This window comes from Lissotriton vulgaris, chromosome 5 (assembly GCF_964263255.1).
Source record: "Lissotriton vulgaris chromosome 5, aLisVul1.2, whole genome shotgun sequence".
NCBI classification, from domain to species: Eukaryota; Metazoa; Chordata; class Amphibia; order Caudata; family Salamandridae; genus Lissotriton; species Lissotriton vulgaris.
The window spans coordinates 1,251,562,160-1,251,576,689 of NC_141693.1; the positions used below are offsets into that span (position 1 = coordinate 1,251,562,160).

At 45.7% G+C, this 14,530-nt stretch overlaps 1 protein-coding gene across 1 annotated transcript in view; it reads left to right on the plus strand.

The window, feature by feature from the left end:
• STK38 (serine/threonine kinase 38) overlaps positions 1-14,530 on the plus strand; it is a 395,034-nt gene that overhangs the window by 280,365 nt on the left and 100,139 nt on the right. Inside the window, exon 10 of the mRNA XM_086923099.1 lies at positions 10,227-10,350. Coding sequence (XP_086779225.1) covers positions 10,227-10,350 — 124 coding nt within the window. The remainder of the gene's footprint in view (positions 1-10,226; positions 10,351-14,530) is intronic.

A 14,530-nucleotide genomic window follows, 5' to 3' on the forward strand; every position in this document is an offset into this window, starting at 1 on the left:
TCAGATTCAGGGTCGTTGGTCGACCAACCTCCAGACATACCACATCAACAGTTTGGAGCTTCGAGCAGTTCATCTGGCGCTCAAAGCGTTCCTTCCAGCAATAAAAACGGACAAAATCCTGGTTCAGACGGACAACACTACAACTATGTTCTATCTGAACAAACAGGGAGGAACTCGATCTCGCCCTCTGTCTCTGGAGGCCCAGACAATCTGGCACTGGCTTCTGGCTCGGGGACTGTCGATGGTGGCAGTGCACCTCCCAGGCGAGCTAAACACAAAAGCAGACGCGCTCAGCAGGCACTTCGAAGATCAGCCAGACTGGGTGCTAAACGACGAAGTAGTCGAAGAACTCTTCCGTTGCTGGGGTCGTCCAGAAATACTTATTTGCGGACGACGAAAACGCCAAATGCCACGCCTTCGCGTCCAGGTTCCACCGGCCAGGGACACAAGGGAACGCTCTCCTGTTGGAGTGGACAGGAATGTTCGCCTATGCGTTTCCTCCTCTGGCACTGATTCCGAAGGTGGTGGCCAAGCTCATCAGATCGAGCATGGACATGACCCTGATAGCTCCGGATTGGCCGCGACAATGGTGGTATCCAGACCTGTTACATCTGTCGCTGTGTCCACACAGACGCCTGCCGTGCAGGCCAGACCTGTTGAGCAAGATGAACGGGAGGATCCTGCATCCCAACCTCCCGTCACTGAACCTGACTGCATGGCTCCTGAGGTCTTGCAATATGGACACTTAAATCTGCCTCCGGAATGTATGCATATCTTAAAAGAGGCCAAAAGACCTTCCACAAGGGCGTCTTATGCGTTCAAGTGGAAAAGATTTTTCATTTGGTATAAGGACCATGGCTTTGATCCCACCAAAGGACAAGAAGAGGTAGTCCTTCCATACCTCCTTTCCTTGGCTACATCAGGGTTGAAATACGCTTCTATTAGAGTTCATCTATCTGCCATAGTAGCGTACAGGAAATCACCTACACAAACATCGTTTTTTCAAGTTCCAGTGGTTAAGGATTTCCTTCAGGGGTTGAAGAAGGTCTATCCCCCTGTGAGAAATCCTTCTCCTCCCTGGGAGTTGAACCTGGTTCTCTCCAGGTTGATGTCTACACCGTTTGAGCCTATACACAAGGCCTCCTTGCAGCATCTCACTTGGAAGGCGGCCTTCTTGGTGGCAATAACCTCTGCGCGCAGGGTTAGCGAGATACAAGCACTCTGCACCAAGGAACCTTACACTGTGTTTCACCACAACAGAGTGGTAATGAGGGCTCATCCATCTTTCCTTCCAAAGGTGGGCTCGGATTTTCATATAAATCAAACGATTACCCTTCCATCGTTCTTTCCTAACCCATCGACCCCAGCTGAGAGGTCGTTGCACTCGTTGGATCTTAAACGGGTACTAAAGTTTTACCTAGAAAAGACGAAGGACACCAGAAAGACAGACCAACTCTTTGTCAATTATGGTTCAATGAGGACGGGGTTTGCAGCAGCCAAAAGATCCATCTCCAGATGGATTGTTTCCTGTATCAGGCTGTCATACCAGCTGGCTGGCAAACCTTTGTTACAATCACCCAAAGCTCATTCCACTAGAGGAAAAGCAGCCACAATAGCGTTTTTACATGACATTCCTATGTCAGAAATATGCAAGGCTGCAACATGGAAATCAGTCCATACCTTTACAAGGCATTATTGCCTAGAGTCCGATTCCAGAGCGGAGTCTCAAGTAGGGCAAGCCTCCTTGAGAAACCTATTTGGGTAGAATAAGGCCTACTTTTGGGCCTACGAATATGAATGTTATCTGTTGATTCCTTTGCCCGCAGGGATGAGGTGAGGCTCGCTACTCTATTCTAATGCTTATGACTATTGATGAGGATCCCCTGGAAGAGAAGGATTAGTTACTTACCTGTAATCCTAGTTCTCTTCCAGGGGTATCCTCATCAAAGTCATAAGCAACCCTCCCGCCTCCCCGGGCAAAGGACTTTGTTTGTTAAGTAGGAGATGTTTTAACCTGTTATTACCATGGTTTGGTTTTCAGTCTCCGAAAAGAACAACTGACCTAACTGTAACCCCTGAGGCATGATGGGAAGCTAGAGGCAGAGGTGCCTTAAAGGCACGGCGTCCGTTTTAGTTCATGCAGCTACAAGTTAGCTTTTCAGTCTTTTTAGACTGGGTATTTGCAATGCAGCCTGGGAGCTGTATATGCTTACAGTGTGTTATAAGAATTTCTACTACTTTCTAAGCATTAAAACAGTTTCTAAACAAGCATTGGTGTTGTTTCTCATGTTTTTAATGCAAATACACATGTATGGTGGAAATTCTTCACAGCATATTCCAGCTCTACTGTTTTATTTGGCTGCAATTGCTTATATATATATATATATATATATATATATATATATATATATATATATATATATATATATATATATATATATATATGTATATATATATATATATATATATATGTCTATATATATGTGGGGCACATATAATATATTGTTTCCGGGGTCCCGCGCATGGGCGGGAATATTCTAATGCTTATGACTTTGATGAGGATACCCCTGGAAGAGAACTAGGATTACAGGTAAGTAACTAATCCTTCCTGTTAAGTATGGAGTGCCATGTCCCCCCACCCACGGGCACCCCTGGGGGAGAAAAAAAACGAGAAAAAGAAATCAAACCATATTGCAATCAAAGAGCATCCCAATGAATACATATAACCTACATCTAGCATATATTTAGCATACATATAGCCTAGATTGTATAACATAGACCAGCTCAGCCGATATTCACATCCCAATAACAATACCAAATCTATGTTTAGTGGCTAGACTTCTAACTAAGCTTCTTAGTTGATAGTTGATCAGAGCCTTGTTTTTTACACCTCATAGAGAATCTAAGTATTCCTTAGCTTTGATTTCAGAAAGGAAAAATGTAATCTGCCCTTTGATCACTATTTTTTATTTAGCTGGATTTTGCAAAAAAAAAGTAGCCCCCTTCGTTTGAAATTCTGGGATTAACTGTCTTAAATGCCAGCGCTGGGAAACTGTGGCCTGGCAGAAATTGGGTTGTACGAAAAATACGCAGTTCTTGGCCGTGATTTTATCGGGACGGGCTAGACTATAAATTTCTTCCCTGGCGAGAAAATTATTGAAAGAGACTAGTATAGCCCTAGGATATTCCTCCTGGGCATGCCTAGGCTTTCTTATACTAAACGGGCATCTGCGCGCTCTATGCACTTCTTTTGACCAGTCCCAGGATGTGAAGTCGGGAAATGCTTCAGTCAATAGTTTGATGATAAATCTTCTTGCATCCGCCCCTTCCTTTTTCTCTGGTATTCCGAGGAAGCGCAAATTGTTCCTCCGTGCCTGATTTTCCCGCCCAGCCAGTTTATATGAGATATCCTCTTTATGCGCTTTAACACTCTCGAGTTCATGCTTTTGTGCCATAGTCTCTTCCTCCAGTGCCAAAATTCTTGCCTCAGCCTCTGATACTCTACTAGCCGTCTCAGTGCAAAGTTTAATAGTTTTAACTTTTAGAGCAAGTTGCCTGAGTACGCTGATTTTCTAAATAACTTTCGGCGCGGTGAGTCATCATAGTATGTTAAATTGTAGTAAGGGTTATCTCTTGTTGGTTCACTGGAATGATCTCTTTTCCGGAACCTTCTCCAGTTATTAATTCCACTTGTTCGGTTAGTTCCAATGATGCAGAAGTAACTGTTTCTGGGCCTTGACATGTTTCAGCAGAGTCGTCACTGATCCTACCAGCGAGCCCTTTTTCTTTCGCCTTTTAACGGTGGAAGCAGTTGAATTTGGCGATACTACATTGACTCTTGATTCCTCAGATTCAACTTCGACAGAACTACTTTCTTCGCCGTAGTCTGCCCAATCTTTACTATGGTTCATGGTCTCGTCTGAAGAGGGATCAGACAAAGAAAAAAAGTTCTCTGCTACTTCCACTGCTTCTTGTGGTACAAAGTTCTCCAATTCTGCTGGTGTTGATGAAACATCAGTCATCTCAGACGCTCCTATATTACCCGGCGTCGCACCAGCACTAGAATCCGGCACTGTACCACCCTGTAGTTCTATGGGGACTCCATCTCCCATAATGCGACTATCTCCTGAGGCTAAGTCCCTCATACCAAGCCGCATTAGCCCACCGTCGATGATATTATCACTTACAATCTTTAACACCTCATCAGAATTCTGCTCTGCCGGTTCTATCAGTTTAATTCATATCGCCCTCCTTGCAGTTTCTAGCAGTCTGTTTCTTAAAGAGCGCTGGTACAGTCAAAACCCTCCCTTTCATTGAGGCGGGTGTATCCGTATCAGCATTAGTGCTTACTGGTATTTTCTTTCCGCCCGCCGACACCATGCCTGAACTGTTTCCTCCCGCGGCTCCTGCGGCAGCTACGGCAGTTTTTGTTGCGGTGCTCCTTGTAACCGTTTTAGTCGGCTCCTTGGACGGCATTTTCTTTTTTAGAGTACCCCCACGACCACGAACCATGAAGCTTGGGGACCAAATACCCGCACGGGGAGACGCCACAACGGGGCACACCGCCGAGAGAGGAACAGACCAACAAGCATCCACGAACCACGGACTGCGGGAACAGGTAAGGAGAACTTCCAGCTGAGTCGAATGAGTCAGGGAGCCGCTCAATGTCAATTTCACGCTACTTGCTCGCTATTTGCTGCGATAAAATTCAGGTACCGTAGACGCTTCCAAAGGTCGAGGAAATCCAGCTACATGTAGAACATTTCCCCCCCCCGGGAACTCGGAGCAGGGAGCGAGCTGTTCACACAGCCCACGCCACGGCAGCCATCTTGCCTCTTTTGACAAAAAAAAAAAATACTTTCCTAATACAGTGCAATAAACTAGAAGTTATTACCTTCACCTTTTTAAGTGTTAGGATTGCAAACAACCTTTAATGAAAAGTCCATTTCAAATTTGCATTGGCGAAGTCTGCAACCACACCTACTGTGATCATGAGATTGATACCTCTCCATGGACACGACTTTTCCACGTACATTGACATAGGCAAAAGCAGGGAGTCAGTTGCCTTATGGAGCTGAACTCTGGGGCTTAGCCACAACAAGACAAATAAGCTGCCATGAAAGAGAATTCTGGGGGACAATTCCACCAGGATTCCCCACAATCTCATTGGAGGCAGACATTAGATTTGCATCCATCATGGACAAGTGCCAATTAGACTCATAAAATATGGACAAAAAAGATTGTTTGCAAAGCTCACATCGGGTAGTCAAATCCTGCAACAAACACTTCATGATGGAATGCAAGTCCGAATATGGCACCAAATTAAAGAATGGAGACTAAACAGCTTCATTTATACCTGACAGCAAACAACTCAAATTTATGGCGAAAGTCCCAAAAAAGTATGAATGAAATCATAAATCAACAATTTGCATACGTATATTTGTCCAAAAAAAGTAAAACATTATTTTTCTCCTCAAATCTGTCTGGCCTTTTTGACATCTCCTCTCGGGTATCAGTAAACTTGGTCAAATTGATAAACCACAGAGAAAGAAGATGCTTTGCTCTAACCAGAAGTTGATCCCTTCCACTAAGCACCTTGCTGGAAAGAATTAAGCTAGCTGAATCAAAAAATTGTCTATGTGGTCAAACTGTAGATCTGCCTCACATTGTGTTAACCTGCAAAACGTAGTGTTAGGTTATATCAAAAACATTCAAACTCATCTTGGAGCAGAAGCATCTGGAGAAGGTTGAAGAACATATGTTTTTCCTTCCGTAAGACATGCTTTATAAATGTAACCAAAGTCGTTGGTCGTTTCCTTCTTTGTATTTGGAACCTAAGAGAGAGAAATGAAAAACGAATTACACTGTATGCTGCTGTACATAAAACTTTAGGCACAGACCCACACAGTCGACATAACCCCAATGTGTAGTGTGAACTCCGCCTTAACTTGAAAACAAGCACTTGGGTGTCAAGTGGTACAAGCTTAAGACATTTTTATTTGATTTTATCTAGTTATAATTTAATTGACGCATTATTGGTGTTACAATGATTACTTGATTTTGAAGTGTGTGTGCAAAAGACCGTATTTAGGGCCCTATGCATCAAACCAAAAACCGGTCGCAAACTGGCAGATTCTCGTAATCCGCCCCTTTGCTACCGGTATTTTTGCATTTGGGATGCATCATCCCAAATGCAAAAATCGCAATTTAAGGTTCTCTAAATTGCGATTCCTTAAATTTCAATTGCATTTAAGGAATCCCAAATTGAGATTCCTTAAATGCAATACATGAAAGTTAAAAAATTAGCGATTTCGCTAATAGGAGTAGCAAATTACCATGAAGTTGAACTGCTTGGTAATTTGCAAAAACTTTGAAAAAAGCACTTTTGTGCATTTTTTAAAGTTTCATGTTGCGCGCACCCATGCCCTTAGGGCATGTGTGTGCAACATATGTGCAGAGATCAATTTCAGGGGTGCAACAGGGTGTCATTTTGACACCCTCGCACCCTTGATATTGCATGAGCAATTTGCCTACTGGTACTCGCAAATTGCTCATGCAATCTCTAATTCATTCCTATGGGCCTGCAGGCCCATAGGAATGAATGGGACAGCATTCCTTAATTGCGACTCGCAATTTGCGAGTAGCAATTAAGGAATGTTTAGGAATCGCTATTTTTATAGCGATTCCTACATGCATAGGCTTTTGCGATTCCTAAATAGCGATTCTTTAAAAATCGCTATTTAGGAATCTCAAAAGCCTATGTTGATGTTCGTGCCAGATTATGCTTAGAACACTTACGTAATTGTTAGATTTGGGGGTCTCTGGTTGGCACAGGTTGGTACTTGTGACAAACAGGGACCCTCTCCTCTAATCAGGGAAAGGGGATTACACATGTAAAATAACCCCTGCTCACCCTCTAGGTTGCGTGGCGGGAGCAGTCAAGGCTTATTTCAGAGGCGTTGTAAGTTAAGCAGTTGTGACTACATACAGTAACCCAGTGACAACACTACGAATGGGCACCACACAGGTATTATATCAAAAATGACTAGACTTTATATAGAGTTACCACAAGACCATAAACGACAAAAATACACACTACGATTACTTTAAAGATGGTAGATTTAAGCTTAGTTCAGTTCTTAGGTTCGACACTCTGTGTCAATGTACCTTAGGTTGTGTTGCGCTTCCACTACAAGCAATGTCGCAGCAATGGGAAATGCGGCAAAGTTCAGGTGCAAAGAAATAAAGACGTGAATATCTTCCAGATGTGACACGCTTCTCGGGGATGCGAGAAGTTCTCGGTCTGATGCGTGGTCTACAGCGGCGACATCTACGATGCGACGGCAGCAGCTCCAGGGGCGACGCTCTTCTCCCACGATGTGTGAAGCTTCCGCTCGATGCGACAACTACAGCGGCGACATCCCAGATGCGACGGCAGCAGCTCCGACTGCAGCGCTCTTCTCGGGGATGCGAGGTGCTCTTGGTCGATGCGGTGAAATGCGACAGTTCCAGCGGCGACGCCCTCCTTCTCCGGAGTTGCGACGGCAGGCACAGCGACGACAAACCCGCTCCGACCTCGTTGCGAGATTCTTCTCCTGATGCGGTGCAGTCCGACACCTCCTGTGGCGACACCCTCTTTCTTTGGAGTTGCGACAGCAGCGACGGCGACACGCTTCCTATTCGTTGCGGCACGCTTCTCACCAATGCGGTGCAGTGCGACAGTTCTAGCGGCGACACCCTCCTTTCTCCGTAGTTGCAACGGCAGGCACAGCGACGACGACACGCTTCTTCTCGTTGAGTCGCACTTCCAGCTCCTTGCAACACGCAGTTCCTCAGAAGGCCCAAAACAGCAGCAGGCACTTCCAAAAGAACTCTGGGGAGCTTGGGGTTGAAGTCTGTTGTCCTTGAGACTTCAACAGGAGGCAAGCTCTTTCCAAAGCCCTTGGAGATCGTTCACAAGTTGAAAGTAAAGTTACAAAGTTCCTTCCCCCTTCCTTTGGCAGTAAGGCAACCACTGCAGACCAATCCTCCAAGCAGCACTTCAGCTTGGGAATAGTCTCTCCTCAGTTTCTTTAGATTCCTCTCCTCAGTAAAGGTTTCTTCTTGTAGTCCAAAAGTGATCTAATTTCTTGGGAGCAGGGTCCCAATATATACCCCAAAATCCTTTGTTCTCTGAGGGGAGAGGGGCCTTTGCCCAGTCCAAACCAGTTCTGAAGCACTCTGTTTACCAGACTTCTCCTTTCCTTTCACAGTGCAGGGCATGCACATCAGATGCCCCACAGTAGGTGGAGCCAGCATTGTGGAAGGCAAGTACAGTCCAGGAGCACTTTGTTTACAGGACTCCTTCTCTTCTTTCAGTCTGCAGGGCAGAGACATCAGCCGCTCCCCAGGGGGTGGAGCCAGCATTGTGGAAGGCAGGCACTGCCCTATTCAGAATTAGGTGCACTCCTCCCTCCCATCTAGATGCAGATCTCTCTATTCACCACTGGGTGACTCAGCCTGTCTCCTGGAATTCCCAAGCCCTGTCACTCACAGCAACCAGACATAGGAATACACATCCTAGCAGAGGCAGGTTTGAATGTTTAGACAAGCAAATACCTACTTTCTAAAAGTGGTATTTGCAAACACAGCATATTAAAATAAACTTTACTAAAAGATGTATTTTATTATTCTGTGTTCAGGCATACTAAACTCGAATTTCTACCATGTTCTCTGAGCCTGTTAGGATTATAAAGTGTAACAATTCTAACACCCATTCTGGCCTATGGAGAACAGCTAGACTTGCAATAGTGAAAAACGAAAATGGCTGTAATTCACTATTAGAACATGCCACACACATCAGGGCTTGTCCTACCTTATACTTACATTGCACCCTGCCCTTGGGCCTACCATAGGGGTGACTGATATGAAGAAAAGGGAAGGTTTAGGGACTGGCAAGTGGGTGCACTTGCCCAGTCAGCATGACAGTATCAGACTGCACGCAGGCTCTGCAATGGCAGACCTTAGACACATTTTACAAGGCTGCTTCTGTGGGTGGCACAACCAGTGCTGCAGGCCCACCAGCAGTATTTGGATTACATGCCCTGGCACACTCAGTGCACTAGACTAGGGTCTGACAAGTAAACCAAAATAGCCTAACATGGGATCACTAATCCATACATCAACTTACAATAGGGAGCACTTGCACTGTGGCACTGGATAGAAGTGGCACAGTGCCCAAAGCATCTAACACCAGCAAAAATACATGAGGCAACAGCAAAAATGAAAGGGAGACCCACGCCAATGGTGCCAGGTCTAACAGTAATTATTTAAATTTCAGAATTTCCTTGAACCCAGTGCCCACTGTAGACAGCCAAATGCACTGTGAGATGGATTTTGCTTATGGCAACTCTTCGTAGTGCATAGCTCTATGCCATGCCCTACACCAGGGTTCTTCTATGAATGGCAGGACTAAGGCCACACCCAGCACCCTCTATCCACACTGTGTGGATGAAGGACCAGCACAGTGGCTTTGAGGGCCCTAGAACTGGGTGCATCACTTGAAATGCTTAGTCAGAGATCATGCTTCGCCTGTTCTGTTCGGGGGACAGAGAGATTGAGTGCAAAGCACTGTAAAAGTGGCAGCATATGCTCACAAAACTCATGTACCTTTAAGAAATGTCCTTTTATTTACAATCCTTTGGAGCCAAAAGGGACACGGACTACAGAGAGTGGGAGCAGGCCTTCCCTGAGACCACTACCCTACTATGCATGGGCAGACAGATGGGCACAGCTGTAGATCCTGCCCTGCGGGCTTTGTTGTGGGAGCCAGGCATGAACATGCCCTGTACTGAGCCACAGCTGTGCCTACCCAAAGGTCATGCACAGTGTATTCTGGGGGCATTTTGATTATTTATGCCCATTAATAATTTTAATATACTGCAAAACCTTAGCTATAAATCAGTTACATTAACTTATCAGTTAAGGTAGCTATGCAACATTAGCTCCCATCGGTTCCATCAACTGCTCATGATCTCTAACATGATAAAATTACCAATTACGGCATTGTTGACATCACCACTGGCATCATCACTGCCATCACAAGCTGATGTGGGGACATGCCCTGAGCTCAAGCAATGTATTTATTAATGATGGCGTGGTCAAAAGGTATGTGGTTCTAAACTATCTTTCTGGCTCATGAGCCTTGTGGAATTCTATGTCTAATCTTTAATATTTGTATATTTCAGGTTTCCCACCATTCTGCTCTGAGGCAGCGCAAGAAACATATAAAAAGGTTATGAACTGGAAAGAGACACTTACTTTTCCACCTGAAGTGCCAATTTCTGAAAAAGCTAAGGATCTCATTCTAAGGTACACATCACCACACTGCTTTAGTATACTCTGCCAAAATAGGATACTACTGTATGTATAAGAAATCTGTATAGTTAAGGGCTTGTGTTATGCTCATGTGTTCTAGCTGAAGAGTAAACAAGCATTTGCAATGCAGTAGGTCTCGCATTAGGGAAGTTTGAGCTATTGGTATTGTAAATGACAAATATTTTATTTATGTGTTGGTTTTGAAAATAACTAAATTAATAGCTTTGTCATTTACAATGCCAATAGTTTTAACTTTCGCAAACTTGACACCTATAGCATTTGTAATGCAATATGTGTTGTATTTATTTACATGACCTAGATGTATTAATATTACAAATAACAATGGCTTTTATTTTTTTAGTAATTAATACTTACATAAAAGTTATTGTAATTTATAATGGCAATAGCTTAAACTTTTGTAAATAACTTTTGGGAAGATTATGTTCAGTGTATTTTATTGTGATGAAAATCCAAGAACAGCAGTGAAATATTAACATCTTTTTGTGACATTTGTAATAAAGCTTGAAACATTGAGAGAACATATTAGAATCAGTTGTTGTTGAATGGTTGCACAGAGTGATGCTGTGGCATTCAGTGGTGTTTAGTGATGCTGTGGCCTTCAGTGGTGCTGAGTTATGCTGTGGCGTTCAGTGGTGCTGAGTGATGCTGTGGTATTCAGTGGTGCTGAGTGATGCTGTGGCATTCAGTGTTGCTGTGACGTTGAGTGGTGCTGTGGCGTTGAGTGTTGCTGTGACGTTGAGTGTTGCTGTGACGTTGAGTGTTGCTGTGACGTTGAGTGTTGCTGTGACGTTGAGTGTTGCTGTGACGTTGAGTGTTGCTGTGACGTTGAGTGTTGCTGTGACGTTGAGTGTTGCTGTGACGTTGAGTGTTGCTGTGACGTTGAGTGTTGCTGTGACGTTGAGTGTTGCTGTTACGTTGAGTGTTGCTGTTACGTTGAGTGATGCTGTGGACTTCAGTGGTCCCGAGTGATGCTGTGGACTTCAGTGGTGCTGAGTGATGCTGTGGCGCTGAGTGATGGTGTGGCGCTGAGTGATGGTGTGGCGCTGAGTGATGGTGTGGCGCTGAGTGATGGTGTGGCGCTGAGTGATGGTGTGGCGCTGAGTGATGGTGTGGCGCTGAGTGATGGTGTGGCGCTGAGTGATGGTGTGGCGCTGAGTGATGGTGTGGCGCTGAGTGATGGTGTGGCGCTGAGTGATGGTGTGGCGCTGAGTGATGGTGTGGCGCTGAGTGATGGTGTGGCGCTGAGTGATGGTGTGGCGCTGAGTGATGCTGTGGCGTTGAGTGTTGCTGTGGCGTTGAGTGTTGCTGTGGCGTTGAGTGTTGCTGTGGCGTTGAGTGGTGCTGTGGCGTTGAGTGGTGCTGTTGCGTTGAGTGGTGCTGTTGCGTTGAGTGGTGCTGTTGCGTTGAGTGGTGCTGTTGCGTTGAGTGGCGCAGTGACGCTGAGTGGCGCAGTGACGCTGAGTGGTGCAGTGGCGTTACTTATTTAAATATACAGTTGACAGGCTAATTCATTTTATAGTTGATTTTAAATAAAAGGGGGGTGGTGGGTCGTTGTTAAAAGTGAGCCTCACCCGCCAACCCTCTACAAAGGGTTGAGAGGTGCTGTCGGTAGATGCACTGGAGTGCTAAGGCAGGATTTATGGCAAAAGTGAAGCATTTGAAAACGCTTGAATGCTGCACACCTTTGCTCCCTTGAGATTATGGCTTAAGTTAAAGATTCAGAAAAGGGGGTGGTGATGAACAGAGTGTCTGAATTAAGCAGACCACTCTTACCCAGTCCAAAGATCAGGGCTTGATCCATCACTGTTATTTATCTCACTGCACCATCCCAGCTCAGAACCTGGCTATATGCAAATCAGTCTGTCCCTGGCCCAGTGCATCATGGGAACAGGGCAGACTAAACTACCAAGCCAATTCTTCACCAGAAAGGAGACAAGCTACCGGGGACCGGTTTCTGGCATTTCAGCCGTCTTCGGCCCGGCTTGCTTGACTCCTGATGGTGCAGTGAGAAAGGGACTGAGCTGGGATGGTGCAGTGAGCTAAAAAACGGTGATGGATCAAGCCCTGATCTGTTGACTGGGTAGGAGTGTTCTGCTTAATTCAGATACTCTGTCCATCACCACCCCCTTTTCTGAATCGTTAAGTTAAAGAGGCATCGGGCAACCCTTAAAGGACGAAATTTGGTGTCGAGCCTCCTCATTCTCGTAGCGGCAGGGTGGCACTTTGTCCTGGGGTGTTACACAGGCAATCCTCTTATTCACGCCCTTTGCAGCTACAACGTGGTCGCTTTCTTATTGCATAGAGATTGAGATCCGCACTGTTCTGAAATGGCCGCAGCAGCGGCTCTGAATGAATAACTGCTCATCTGTTGCAGCTGTACATAAAGGTTTCGAGTGAAGCATGACCGGTCCCATGTACACAAATTTGCTACAGACGGCATGCACTAAAATTAATGTGTATCTAGTGTACGCTGAGTCTACTTATTCAAATATACAGTTGACAGGCTAATTCATTTTATAGTTGGTTAGAAATAAAAGGGGGGTGGGGGGTCGTTGTCATCTTAAAAGTGAGCCTCACCCACCAACCCGCTACAAAGGGTTGAGAGGTGCTCTCAGTAGATGCATGGGAGTGCTAAGGCAGGATTGATGGCCTAGTCTTTCTTGCGGCAAGGTGACGTCACTTATGGAGGCCGGGCCGCAGCTTACATTCCTGGCACTAATTTGTACAGTACAGACAGGCCTGTGAGTGTTATTGGTTCCAGAAGACGTGACTCGGACCAATTAGCTCCGACCACCTGAGAACCAAAACAAATCGGAGTCCATTGAAATGAGAGTAGACAACTGAAGCAGAGTGAGTAAGACTGGCGACACATCTAGCCAATAGTAAAGCTTTGCGTGTATGCCTGTGTCCTATCAACATTGTTGGGCGGGCGCAGCTTTGACTGAGCAAGGAAGGGGTTGAGAGCTTTACCAACATGGCAGGCCACGGCTCCTGCTGGTTATTCTGGGGTTATGTGCATCTGCTTGGGGCTTCCTGAACCTGGAAGAGCTGACCCACATGAAGTACGGCATCGAGATAGCTGCCGAGCCTGTGCTGAGAGGCCAGGTGAGCCCTAGGGAGAGTGGGGTCTTGAAAGGAAGGTGTGTGAGAGGATGGACTTGAGACTGTCTGTGGGAAATGTAGGACCTCTTGTTAAATAGTGAAGGCAACAAGCTCTTGGCATTGCTGTGTGGGGGGCGGGGAAGGGGGAACAGGTGAGCGAGCGAGTGGGAGGGAACGAACATATGGCGAGCGGCGGGGGAGCAGCTTGGGAGCGCATTCCAATGAAGTCTGGTGCGAGGCATGGGGGGCCGGGGGAGCAGGGGAGCAAGCGAGTGGGAGGGAACGAGCATAGCGCGCGCCTGGCGAAGCTTCATGCTTAGTAGACAACATGCATTGGGAGAAATCCGCTTGTACAAGAGTGTTGTTCTCCTACAATAGTACAGAGCTATAAATAGCTCGACCTAAAAAAGGATACCAATTCTGCTATTGTGTGCATTGAATGTGCTGAGTCGCTCACTCTTGAGCCATTCTGCCACTTTTGTGTGCCAGAGGGTGCTGCACGAAGATACTGGTCCATGGTCTATCAGTATGTGACAAACGCAGACAAACAGAAGGGAACAGTTACCACAGTCACCAAGTCTCAGTAAGAAGAAATCAGTTCTACTGTACAAGTACATAGAGAATAGTTGTGGCAGCACGCGGCTACTTTGCTATCTTCCGGTCTATGAATCTGTTCATTATACAGATGATGTGCACAAAGTTGGGATGGGTGGCTCGCTGATCTAGGATAATATAGAATCCCTAAGTAAGGCACAGCACCGGGCCACACATTCCAGCAGCTAATCACGGATTGCCGAATAAATGCTAACTGGGAAAGGTAAACCTAATGGTGCTTCCCTGAATCGGTATGCTTAACAACTTTGGATAGATACTTCTAAACGCAGACTCCTCTTCTTTTAAATATTTCCTAAGACATTAGACTGGGTCCAGAAAAGGTTCAGCAGTAACTCTGCGTACCAGAAGGTGGCGGCGCGGCACCAACGCTGTTCCACTTTAGAAGTGACACGCAGAGTTGCATATGAGCACCATCCATGTTTGCCGATGTCAGTTC